Source organism: Centropristis striata, chromosome 4 (genome assembly GCF_030273125.1).
Source record: "Centropristis striata isolate RG_2023a ecotype Rhode Island chromosome 4, C.striata_1.0, whole genome shotgun sequence".
NCBI lineage: Eukaryota > Metazoa > Chordata > Actinopteri > Perciformes > Serranidae > Centropristis > Centropristis striata.
The window spans coordinates 38113465-38127254 of NC_081520.1; the positions used below are offsets into that span (position 1 = coordinate 38113465).

The 13790-nt window shown below is 39.9% G+C and overlaps 1 protein-coding gene across 1 annotated transcript in view; it reads right to left on the reverse strand.

Annotated features, from left to right (window-relative positions):
* Positions 1–305: 305 nt before the first annotated feature.
* grik4 (glutamate receptor, ionotropic, kainate 4) overlaps positions 306–13790 on the reverse strand; it is a 441808-nt gene continuing 428323 nt past the window's right edge. Inside the window, exons 18-21 of the mRNA XM_059330837.1 lie at positions 11016–11241; positions 6124–6252; positions 4395–4513; positions 306–2857 (exon numbers count right to left, since the gene is read on the reverse strand). Of these exons, the coding sequence (XP_059186820.1) occupies positions 2468–2857; positions 4395–4513; positions 6124–6252; positions 11016–11241 (864 nt within the window). The 3' untranslated portion in view covers positions 306–2467. The remainder of the gene's footprint in view (positions 2858–4394; positions 4514–6123; positions 6253–11015; positions 11242–13790) is intronic.

Genomic DNA, 13790 nt, shown 5'->3' on the forward strand with positions numbered 1-13790 from the left:
TGTCTCTACAACACATCTGTGCTGCTCATTTGATCACTATGGACGCCAAATATATTCCTTTTAACACTGAACGTAAGATGTTAATGTTGGACTTTGTTGTAAGCTAACACTAGCCCCGGCTAATGTTAGCACGCTAGCTTGCCTGTATCAATCACATTGCAGTTAAACAAATAAATGAATGATACATGTTTTAGTTGGTCTCTCTCAGTGGCACTGAGTTGGTCTTGGTCTTGCTAGCCCACTAATGTTAGCACGCTAGCTTGCTCGTATCAATCACATTGCTAAAGATAAACAAATCAAATAAATGAATGATACAAGTTTTAGTTGGTCTCTCTCAATGGCACTGAGTTGGTCTTGCTGGTCAGATAGCCCCACCCCCAGCCCCTGACGTGGTGGTTTGCGGTTCCAGCCCAGCAAAGAGTTGGTGCAGTTGTGGAACCAGTTTTCCAGGCCGGGAGCCGGCTATTTGGCGGTGGAAATCCAAAGGACCAGTTCACAATTGGGCACCGGCTCTGGTCGAAATCCCCTATAAATTATTTCTAGTTTTGATTGTTATCATTTCAAGTTTATTTTTCCTTTTGCTGTTTTAAAAAAGAACTTTGTATGGAGAGGTTCTGAGTGTTGCTTGCAAACAGAAATTGGATTTGAATGGAGGTTTGGGTTTGTGTAGGTACCTTACGATGATCTTTACAACAGTGAGGTGTGACCAACTGTGTTTATGTGAAATATAAAAAACAGGTTGCACACCTTTAAAATTCACTCCTTTTCCAGGTTTAAACGATCATATGCAGAGAATTTCTAACTACGACAACCTGCAGGTGAGAAATGATGAAGATAGAAAGTGAACGTGGCTAATACAAGTACAAGAGAGATGCTGCGGCGGCACCTTGGAGCTGTGTGGAGTCTGTGGCCTAGTTCTGAGGGATGATGACTGACAGAGTCTGATGGGTAGATTTTAAATGATGGACACATCAGACATAAGCAAGTAGCAGTGAAGACAGGTGGATGACCGTTGATTCCCGATGTGCAACAGTCAGACTATCATACAGTAAAACCTTCAAACCGGCCGTCTCTGCAGGAAGTCAGACCCCTGTTGCTGCAGGTTTGTCCTCATTGTTTCACTGCTGGAGGAATGGTTGATGTAATGCAAATGATGAATACAACCAACCAGTATTTCAGTTATGTTCGTCATCAGTTTGCATTATATGTCTGTGCCTTAACAGACCTGATTAATATATTCTTTGTTTGGTTTGGGTTTTTACAAAAATAAAAGTATGAAAATGTCAGAGAGCATCTCGGCTGATCCAAACTGAAATACCCCTCGAAGCAGTGTGTAAAACATCACATTCAGTAAAGGTTTAACTGCCTTGACATTTTAAAAGAATTCAAATCAACTGCGGATATTAAAACACTTTTGCTCTACTGGAGATTTTATGTTTTCAGTTGGCTCTGATATAATATACCTCATCTCATCTGTTACGGGATGCACAGGAGGCTGTGTGTATGTTGTTGTGAGAGATCATAAAAAGGACAGGTGATGAGACAATAAATGTGTCATGGTTTCAAAGACAGATGGAGGAGAAAGTAATGTCAAGACACAGAGAAAGAGGGAAATTAATGGATGTCTTTGTGTGTGTATCCATCATGTTTTTAAGCAGGTATTCAAAACAGGAAATCATTCTTTCAGCTACTCAGCCACCATCAAGCAATTAATCATTCTAAGAGCACCTGCCAACACCTCTGGACATGCATCGCTGTCTTTCAGAGATACCAACAGTTAAAACATTTTTTTAATAGAATATCACTACTATAAAAGCAGTCCGTGTGTCTTTGTTTGTTTGTTTTGTAGGTTCAGTTGAGTTTGTTGTCTTCTCAAGGCTGTGGTGCTTTCTTCAGCCACAAGATAATACTTATGGTTTTTGGCACTTTCAAAATAAAAGGGTTTGAAGGATGACCTTGCATTAGTCTGTTCATCTTTGCAGCTCTTCAGAGGCAATATACCTTCATACAGTAAATTGTCAGATAAAAAAGGAACTTGTTTAAAGTTTTTTTTTTTTTTTTAAGAACAATAGAATAACAATATTCAGTACTTATAATCCAACAGAGGACAGAAATAATTTAAAAAGGGGAAAAAAAGAAACAGCACAATGATAAATGACTGAAAATACTGCATAGTACAAATGCCCCGTAGCTGTTTTTGTCCGTCCTGTTTGACACAGTACAGAGGGCCAACAGGGACAGACCACAACGAGACAGACTCATCAGTTTCTCCTATGACCCGAGGAAAAAATTCACCCAAGGAGACTCTAAAACTGACTACTGGCTGTTGCCTCTCGGGCAAAACAGAGTTCACAGCACCGTCCTGCCCTTAAAGATCAAGCTCCGAATGGCTGAATCAAAATACCGTGTAATCTTTGATCCCTGGAAAGAAGAGAGGGAAAGTCAGTCCTGTTAGAATCGCCTGGCGTTATTCAGGTTCACTGCTATTTGTGGTCTTGTCCCACTCTATGCTCTCCTCACTGTGTGTGGGAGAAGGGAGGGCCCCAGTGGCCCCTCCAGGACGCATCCTCAGTCCCTGGAAGCGCCGGCACTCGGGGCAAATGCGGATATGGCTGCAACCCCTCGCCACCAAGGCCGCCTCCTGCGCCAGTCTGTGGGAGAGGGGTTCAGGCAGTCCGGTGCCCCCGCACAGCTTGCCGTTGCTGAGGCTGACGGCGGCAGCTCGGGCCCGGCGCTCCTCCAGGGGTAAGGGCCGCGGCCGCAGCATCGAAGCCGCCCGCCGGCGCCTCACCTGCAGGCTGTCGCGGCACAAGACGATCCCGTGGAGCTCCCGCAGCATCTCCTCACACACTGACTGCTGAAAGCACACAAACAGGGAGAAAAAGATAGGGGAGAGGGGGATAAGAGAGGGAGAGAGAGAGGGAGAGAGGCCGGACAACTCACTGACTGACTGACTGAACATCACAGACACAAAACACATATATGTCGTCTTTACAATCATTGTACAGCAGGAACAACAGAGACAATGTAGCTTTAACAGCCACTAGTAAGAATACCAACACACATACATAAGGAATGTATTAAACTTACTTTTAAGACACACACAGACATGAAACACACACACTTTATCTCCTGGACTGATGATGGAGCTGGGTGTCTACAGTATGTGAACTCAAATTATTACAATGACAGACATGAAGAGACTGTAACAACTATACACACGCATAAACACAAATACACACAAATACACACACACACACACACACACACACACACACACACGCGCGCACACGCACACGCACACACACAGATAGAGTAAAACATCAATCTATGCTGCTCAAAAAGAAGAAATCACATGAGTTTTTGACTTTCACATTCTGAATGTTTATTGAATTAAAATCACAGTGCGGAGTCCATTTGTTAAGACAATTATCAAGTATCTTAAAGGAATCACATCAGATATAATTAAAACAACTGCATGCACATCTTTCTCTACTTGACCATTTTTATAGTTTATATCGTCGCAGCGCAACAGAGCTCCTTCACTGACAAAACTGAGGATTTCCTGGAAATCTAAATTAACCTTTTTTTCTGATGAAAACACCTCTACGTACAGCAGCAGACAGGACACACTCCTCATATTACTTTCTAGACCCCACTTCAGATTAAGCTACATTAAAATGTATAAGATTACACAGTTTTTAGGATTATAATAATCACACACTATCTGTGTGACTTCTCACAGTAAAAAATATTTTTTTTAATCTATATTATGTAGAAATCTTTCATTTAAAAACCAATCTTCCCTTTTTTTACTTCCCACATCTGGTTGACGGCCACAACTAATCCATTACTGTCCATCATTCACCCTCTGATGGAATGAATGACTTCTGATCTCTGACGATTGGATTGTGAGCGAAGATGTGCACACAATGCCCAGCAACTTTTAAGCAAAAAGATAATCAGATTAAGGCTGAGATTAAACAAGCACAGTTATTTGTATGAGTAAACTCTAATTGGCAGCACCCTGTAAGCATGTATTCACCACCAATAGGTTTGAACTACATTCAATATTCTATATTATGTACAATAGTCTATGAAATATATAGATATATGTATGAATCTACTGCTAAAAATAGAAAATCATTAATATATGCATGTACTCTGAGTGAGGTATAAGTGAGGTATATCTTTGGTTTTGTGCTGATTATGTCACATAGGCTGGACGGAGGAAGGCTGGGTGTCAAGTAGAACCCAGAGGAAGACGGAGACGCCTGCTACACTTCCTGTCAAAGCTGTGCAGTGTGGGAAAGCCTAGCAGCTCCACGAGGGGGAGGGTGCCAGGGAGAGGAGAGGGAGACAAAGCAGATGCAGGTTAGATAGCCCTCTCTCACCTCATTTCCTGGTGCCTGTCTTAACATCCAGACAAACTCCAGCACGGCCATGAAGATAGCCACCAGCAGGCCACACACCAGCACCACAAAGATACCGCCGATGTTCTCCATGCCCAGACCTGGAGACGACAGAATATGGTAGGAGTAATTTAGACCAAACATCAAAGAATCTTAATCATAAACGTATACACTTCAAACTCATACATAGAATGTATCTAACACCAAGAAAGAGGTACTTCATGAAGATCATACATTCGTCTATTTGTGATCTATGTTCTGTGGGCCATGTAGGATCATTCTTACATATCGTTAGCCTCATTGCATAATTGCCTAAGTCATTTTTTGGCCAAATTGTGATATACTCTCCTACTACTGCTGCATCTTTCTGCCTTATTGCCTATGCCCTCAGCCTATCAGAACACTTGTTAGAGTCCAAAATCACTTTCTGCCTTAGTCATCTCTTTGACATTGTGTGGCATTTTTGCCACTACATAAAAAACATGGCCAACCGCATGACAAAGAGGGCTCTGCTGACCACAAGTGAAGTATTAAGTCTTCTCTTTGATTAATCTGGTAAGGTATTTCATGTTTCTTCAACTTTCTAGACAATAAATGTACTTTAAGTCAATCAAAGGGATAAGGAGAAGTGTGTTTTTACTTTTAATCACATTTCTGCGACAAGGTATGATGAAGTGATGTCAACGCTAGCAAAACACTTTTTATTGTAAGTGTAAAGAGATTTGTTTTGACTAGAAATAAGACATTTTGACAAGATATAAGATAAGTATTCTTGGTTAGATTTTGAGTTTTTGCAGTGAACCTGTTCATATTTTCGGAATAGCGTTCAGTGAGCAGAAGTACTCTGTGTTCGTTCCAAAAAAAGACCGGTGTGATGTATGTATCGTTTTTTTCTTGTTTTCCGAAACGCTCAAATATGACTTAGGCAAATATGCTATGAGGCTAACGATATGTACTGGGAGTGCTCTGATGTGGCGTTTTTTTGGAAGTTGATATCTTCCACTTTATCAGGCCTATTGGAGGTAGACAAACCATGTTCTCCTACAATACTACTTCTAAATGACACCTCATCTGCTCGGACCCGCACTCTATTAGCGGGGCTGACTGCAGCTAAGAAAATGCTGGCCTTGCGCTGGAAGCCCCCCCACACACTCACACGCACCCAGTGGTTACAATCATTTTTGAGCATACTCTATATGGAGTTGTCTGTGGCAAAAATGCATGGAGCTAGTCAGAAAACAATCCAAACCTGGACCTCTGCAGTGGCAATGGTTAAAGATTTACTGAGTTGAGAAATATATCTTTACTTGAAATATATGTAATTTTTTGTTTATTTTCATGCACTTACTTTGGCCTATAGGACATGATATGACTTATGTACTATGTGATGTATGCTGTATGTAATGTAGAAGATCTTTTTGGGATATCAAGGGAGGGGGGATGTCGCTAACCTGGGAGGGTATTTCGGGAGGGGTGGGTGGGTAAAGGGAAGTGAATACTACTTGTTGTATTACTGTATTTGACTTGTTTCATGCCCTTCTCTTTTGAAAATAAAAATAATTGATCACAAAAAAAAAGAATATGGTAGGAGTGTGAGACAACAGGAAGAAAAAATAGGAGAAAAATAACTGAAATGTTGTTCCAAACACGTGGTCTGACAAGCTGGAGTGGAGCTGAAGAACAAGCAGATGAGGATTAACCGGAGACGAACCTTTGGCACGGTGGTCCTCTTCCTTTGGACACTTGCCACCATCCCACCACTTCCTCTTGAGGATCTCCAAACGATTGTCCTCCTGCAGTTTGAGGATGGCCAGGTCAAACTCATCACGGTACACTGACCCTGCAGGGAAGAGAGGGGCAGAGCTCACACCTGCACACTGTAAAAAAAAAAAAAACTCCTAACGAGGTACTCCAACTTAAAGGGATAGTTTAGATTTATTGAAGTGGAGTTGTAGGAGGTACTTATCCATAGTGAGCGTATTAAATCACATACTGTTGTCGGCATGCCCCTAGTTTGAAGAAGCAGACAGGAGTACTGACATGGGAGCTAAATGCCGTGGACGGGGGCAGCAGAAAACATATTTTAATGTGCAGACCCGTTTATATAGACCAAGGGTCCTTTACCAGCAAAAGCCATTGTTGGCAAAAATAAGAGAAACAATGTCGTAATGGAGCCACAAACCTTATTTTTAGCCTTACTATGAAGATAAACCAGCCTCTAACTCAAAATCAGCCAACCAAGATTACTAATAGGTCATAATGAGCATTTATTAATTTGATTTTGTCAGAATGAAGTGCAAATGAGAGGCCAGACACTGAAGAAATATCTCAGGAGATTTGGAATCAAAAGCTAGCATAGCTAGAGAAACTCAAAACTAGACTTGAAGTTGGCATAATTTAGAGGTTAAGGTGTCGGGCTGTAGACTTTCATAAGCTATGGTGCATATTTTTGGTGACTAAAATGTTAGAATGTTTTTTTTTCCAATGCCGTATAAAACTACATATTATAAAAATTATAAGAATACAATTTTAATTAAAATTAATTAGAAGAATACAAATTGCTTTGGGTCTACACCACTAATAAATACAAATAAATATAAAAATAAGATAAACATTTCATTTTGTATACTTTTTTTTCTCACATCCACAAGGAGCCACCGCAGACTGCCTGAAGAGCAACATGTGGCTCCGGAGCTGCCGTTGACTTACCCCTGACATAGACAATGACTCAAATATGGATGCTGCTTGCAAAGAAGCTACAAATCATAAAACTTGGATGCTTCACATGCACGGTCAACCCGGAGGCACAGAAGTTCAATACAGTCACCAATTCAGCATCTGACCAAATGTCTCCCCTTCTGTTTCTGAGTTATGCTGCTAAATTACGGCCAGAAAACTGTTTTTCTTGCAGATTATTATGACGTCAGCTTGAGGCTGAACTTTACATGTTTTTTAAATCACTTTTGAATTTTTTTGTGAGATGTGTCATCATTTGTGTATGAATTCTTGAGTTGTGGCCAAAAGTTTATTTTGTGAGATCACACTGACCTTCAATTTTGACCTCCGAAATTTGACCTTTGAGTCTAAGTGAGTGTTGAAAAGAATTCCTTCCAAACATTCGTGAGATTTCATGTTTACAAGAATGTGACAGGGTGGACGGATGGACACACAAACATGCAAACAGCACGACGACATAATGCCTTCGGCTAAAGCTGTCGTCTGCACATAAGCACTAGAAACTGATGGATTGAGGCAGCAGTAGACCAGCAACTCCTGTGTTCTGCAAGTTACAATTACTGTTTTTGTCAAAGGAGTCTGGTGGCTTTAAGAGAGAATAACAGCTTCAGTTGTCTGTTGGTAAATGCTAAAGGTGTGAAGCAGCAGAGGCCCCATGATATGATTTTATCCCGATATGATATTATTGCAATTTTAAGGATTTTATAATATGGTGAATATTGCGATACAATGTATTGCGATTTAACTGTTTAACTGCATTTTGTGTCCACAAAATTAAATTTAACCCTCTCATGCATGATTTATGATAAACTCAATCAGGAGTATTTTTATACATCCTTAGGGATGTAAAACAAGGTTTGAAAAAAATATTTTTTCTATCTTTATTCTATAAAGAAATATTTATTTGTCCACTCAAGTGTACTTCATGCGTTTTGTACTGTAAAAACACATCAATGTAATATCATGGTAGTTATATAGGTATAGTTGTAATTTAAAGGAACGTAAGAAAATTCTCAGTCTATTCATCTCACTTCATTCTCACAATGAGAGTCAAACCCACAGATTGACCAAGAAAATATTCAGTCAAACTGAACTGAACTGATATCAAACATGTATGGACGACAACAACGGCAGCGTTTTATCAAACTTTCCTCAACTTTAAGCTTCACTGCTCCAATTTTTTTTGAATGAAACATGAATGAAATGAAAATAGCTTAACTTTGCAGCGTTATTTTGACAACTTCTCGACACAATATTACGATTCCTTAAATCTTCTAGTTTCACATGATACCAGTATCTCCAGTATATCCCTAAAAGTGAGCCCGCTATGGCTTTGGAAAAAACAAAACAGCGAAAATACTGATGCTAAATAAACGCTAAATATCGATTCCTTGCAGCCATCAATCAATATAATATTGTCCATATTGCCAACGCAAAATATCGTGATACTATGCTGTATTGATTTTTCCCCCCACCTAAAGGCTGTCTAATGGCAAGGTGGAGCTGTGAAAATTTTTCTTAATATAGGACACACATCATATTCTTTTTCTAGGTGGAAAAAATAGGTTTTGCTGTTGCCTCGTCCACAGCACTACATTGCTTAGTTTCAGTGTTGGTTCTCCTGCTTGCCATCTACAGTAGGTAATAAACTGACTGATACGTGCCTCCTACAACTTCACTTCAAAAAATCCCCAAAGATTCCTTTATATGTGAACCTTCAGACTGTAAAATCTACAAGTTTCCGGTTCAAACACACTCAACTTGTCAAATCAAATGACATTTTCATAACCTTTTCTTCCGATTCGCCGTGCTGAATGTGAAATAATGTCACCCTATTAGAAGAACAAAAAATAAAATCTCAAATATAAGATTACGGAGCTTACTGGGACTTTGCAGTGTTCTCGGGGTCACATCACAGTATGCGGTGTGGAACGTCAGACGCTAAAGAGTGGGTTTATCTATCCTCTAAAGATCAAACGAATTGAAATTAATCTTGTTTACTTTAAGGTGTGTTTTTCATCTACGTCTGAAGATTGACTCGGGCTGAGATCAAAGTGTAAGTAAACCTTGTGTTTATACTCTCAGAGCAGCAAAGCGGGTTGTTCAGCAACAGTTCCACATTCAACAGGAACAATATTTCAAATTCCCTTTCTCTCGTCATCTCTTCTCCCATCACAGCATGGAAACAGCCGCTCTATTAAAATCTAGCTGAAAGTCTCCTTCAGTTTCTCACTTTTTGCATCATTTTTCCCTCATGGTTTGGCTTTGTCGAGACTTTACTTTAACTCTTCAATTCAACATTTAGGGCGTATCCTTCAATAATGCCCCTGCTCTTCTCTCTTCTTAGTTTCAATATAAATTATACAGCGTATCTGAGCAAAACCATCAGTTTTGTCCTCTGCTGCCTTCATTTTACACTCCTTTTCAACTTTTTTCCCTTTACTGCTTCAAAAAGTCTTCTGTCCTAAGTGCTTTTCAGCCCAGACTCTGGTTCGTTTACTACCCATCTGGGCAAAAAAACACCACATGGTCACAGTCTGGTCCCAAATGAACTCTGGAGCAATTTGTTTGTAGTGGGACAACAAGTTCTCCATCATAAACGGCAGAATAGGTTGTGTGTACCACAAATTACGGCATGCAGGCACGTATCTCGGCTCGCATTTCACGGCACATATTAACCTATCGCGGCGCGGCTTGCAGTACAACGGTGTGTTCTAAAAATAGCACACAAGTACGGAGGCCGCAGTTTCTGTGGATTTATGTTGTACAACCACTGACCTTAGGTTTAGGGCAAAAACCTTCTGGTAAGGCGTTATAAAAGATAGTTTTAACAGTAAATCAATGTACGTAAATCCCGGAAATTAGGTAGTTACAAGGGTCACGTGACTGCCACAATTTACATAAAAACGTTACGTTCAAAAACGTGATTCCTGTAACTTATGTAAAGAACGTAACTTAAGTTAAAAATGGTTTATTTTTGTTTCACAAAGGACACGAACCCCGCTCTCCCGAGTGAAAGTCAGTTTCTTGGCTGTCAATCACTATTACGTCAGCAAGATGGCAATGGACGGTGAAATTAGCTAGTTTTTTGCTGCCTGTACACACGACCTATATTGAGGTTTTGACAGGAGGACAGGCTAAGTGGGAACATGATCCGACCTTGGTCTGACCCAAATAGAAAAATATACTCTGCAAGATTAAGCAGAATGGCTCCAGTAGCCAGGTTTGCTTTACATTCTGGTATGTGGCAGCGTGTGTAGTTGTAGCAGTGTGCTGGACATTTGCACGACAGTGTTTCTCTCATAGAAATATGCACTAGTCCAGAACACAGGACCCTTTTCCCTGTATTACTTTTTTACCTCTTGTACCATACACATCTGACCAATAAAAAGAGTAAATGTTCTCATATTGTTTCTCTCTAGTTTCAAGGAAACCGACCCAAGGGGTTTACAAATTTAAGAAGAAGAAGAAGAAGAATACTTTATTAATCCCACAATGGGGATATTCAACCTCTGCATTTAACCCATCCTTTGTTTTTTTTACACACAAGTGAACACGCAAGGAGCAGTGGGCAGCACGTGCAACGAGCAGTGGGCAGCACATTACTGTGCCCGGGGAGCTGTGCAGGGGGGTTAGGTGCCTTGCTCAAGGGCAATTCAGTCCTAGACCTGTCAGTACCGGGATTCGAACCGGCTACTCGCCAGTTGCAAGTCTGATTCCTAACCTCTTGGCCATAGACTGCCCAATCAACTGAACTTATCAACTAATTCAGACTGGAGAAATTGATCCAAAGGTCTTTAAATGCTGTTTAACTGAGAAGTTCTCCTTTTCTCTTCTGTAACTTGTAATTGTTCTTCCTCCACTCACCCAGCGGCATGCCGATGCCGTAGCCCTTGGTGTCCAACAGTCCTCCAATCTGAGTCAGGTTGCAGTTCCTCTGGCGGTAGTACTCGTTCATGGTGCTCTCTAGCAAGTAGGCATAGTTGGAGTTGAGGACACGGGCGATGCCCTCCTCCGTGCTCTTCACAAACACACTGGGCTGCTTCGAGTGCATGAAGTTCCACATGCGCTGGTAGGTCTGGTAGCGAGAGTTCTGCAGAGCGGCGAGACACAATCAGGAGAAAAAATACACATTCAGATGTGAGAGAGAGTAAACAAAATCCCTCAGTGGCTGATACATAATTTCTGCAGAGGTGGAGATTGGTTTTCATTTGTTATTCTTTTTCATTTTCTTGACTGATGGATTTATTCAAATTCTCCAGAAGGTTGGCTGCAGTTAAATGTGAATGTTTTTTCTTCAGCAGATCTTTTTCTGCTTGAGATTCAAAGTTCAGAACAGAAATCTTCAGTTAACATCTCCACCTGTCCTCTACTTTCTTTTAGCCTGTCTTCCCTGAGTTATTCAAGGTGCAGTGGAAGTGAAAAGCACAAAGAAAGACAAGGCTAATGTATCTCTTTCTTTCCCTCCACATCATCCTTCACTGCCCCTCTCTCATTCTTATTCTCTCTCTTTGAGGTCAAATTTTGAGAAGATAATAAAGGATTTGGTGTCCCTCTCTGAGGAACCTGGACGGTGTGCCATCTCCACGAGGACAAGGATATTGAATGGCTGTGGCAAGGAACAGACAGTAAACAGATAAAACCTTTAGTTGGAGGAAGAAGACAGGAAGGACAGGAGTGTGATGAGGAGGATAACATCACTGATGGCCCTCAGATTACTGCAGGCTCACGGGGTCAGTCTGTGTGTATGTGTCAGTCTGAATTAACTAGAGCCAAGCCAATGTATTGTTTGGCTGATTTTATTGGCCAGTATTGGCCTACAATATACTGTACCTGCGTAAATATTGTCCAATATTTGCTGATAGGAAAACTGTCTTTTTACTGAATATATTGCAAAAAAAAAGCTTGGGTAATTTAGAAACAGTGTCATCACAAAGTTTATCCAGCAATACATGCTCTGATTTATAATCCTGTGGCATGCAGAACAAAACAAGAGAAAAAGAAACTGCAATCAGTGATGTAAGCTCTATAATGTCATTCAACACAATAAAAGAGCTTAAAGACACCTCACTGTGGGTTAAATATAAGTAAGTAAGTAAGTAAGTAAAGTTTATTTATAGAGCACTTTTCACAGATAAAATCACAAAGTGATTTACAAAAAAATAAGGGGAACATACAACACCTGTCTAAAAAGATATAGAAACTGTATCCAAAATCGGACACCGTTCGTTACTGTATCCCAAATCGGACACATCTGCAATGCCGCACTTCCCGGTGTTTTCACGGTCATTTAGAATAAGATCGCCACCATCAGTGTAGGTATCATTGATTCATACATATTTAACAATCTATGTGTGAAATTTAATTTATCTACATGGAGATTTACATGTCTAATTATAATACGAAAGTAACTGATGAGACTGTACTGTACTTACTGTACTGTATTTTATTGTGAAGGACAGAAGTATGGTCCAGGTGTGTTGTTAACAATGGTTGATAACGGTGTTATTTATTTGGCTTAACATCCAATTTCCCCCGAAAAAACTCAGCAGCCCCCATTGTTTTACAGTGAGGAGATTCAAGTGTCCGATTTGGTATACAGTTAGCACACGGCTAATTCACCGGCGTTAGCGTTCTTTTGCTAACTTACACTGTTAAAACAATATACAGTTCAAAAGATAAGAAGTTAGACTTTAGTTTCACACCATTTAATTAATTGGAAGCATAACACGTCATTTATATTAGTAGTTAATGTGAAATTTTGATAGAATCTTAGCCAAATGGTGTCTGATTTGGGATACAGTTACATTAGTTCTAAAGGTGATTTTAAAGAGTCCACAGAAATAGCACACTGTAGGGGTCGAGGCAGATAATTCCGAAGTTAGGGTGCAACATATTCAAATGATCGATCACCATGTGTTTTCAGACGGGTACGTGGAACAGACAGAAGATGTAGTGGGTTTGACCTAATAGACCCAAATGACATATAAGGGTACAGTAGTTCAACAATATATAGGGTAGCCTCAACATGTAATGCTCTATACGTGAGAGTAAGAATTTTAAACGGAATCCTGTATGCAACAGGGAGCCAGTGAAGAGACTGAAATAGAAGAGAAATATATAACCCAGCACAAAAATAAAATGTATAAACACACATCAACATTTGAATTATGCAACAGAAAACAGACAACTACTTCCAATCCTCCTATAAGTTATAACATTGGTCTAAGTGGTAATGTTACATGTACAGTCAAGGAAAAAAATATTATACCATTGTTTTCTTCAATTTCTTGTTCAGTTTAATGCTTGGTACAACTAATGGTACATTTGTTTGGACAAATATAATGATAACACAGAAAAATAGCCCATAAGAGTTTAATTTATAAGAGCTGATATCTAGCCATTTTCCATGCTTTTCTTGATTATAACCAAAATCATTATCAAGAAAGCCATGGAAAATGGCTAGATATCAGCTCTTATAAATTAAACTCTTATGAACAAGAAGTTGAAGAAAACAATGGTCTAATATTTTTTTCCATTACTATATGTATATTGGCCGATATAGGAATGTTTTACTCCCTTATATTGGTATCGACACCAAATATCCAGTATCAGTTGGGCTTTAAAATAAACAATCTATCA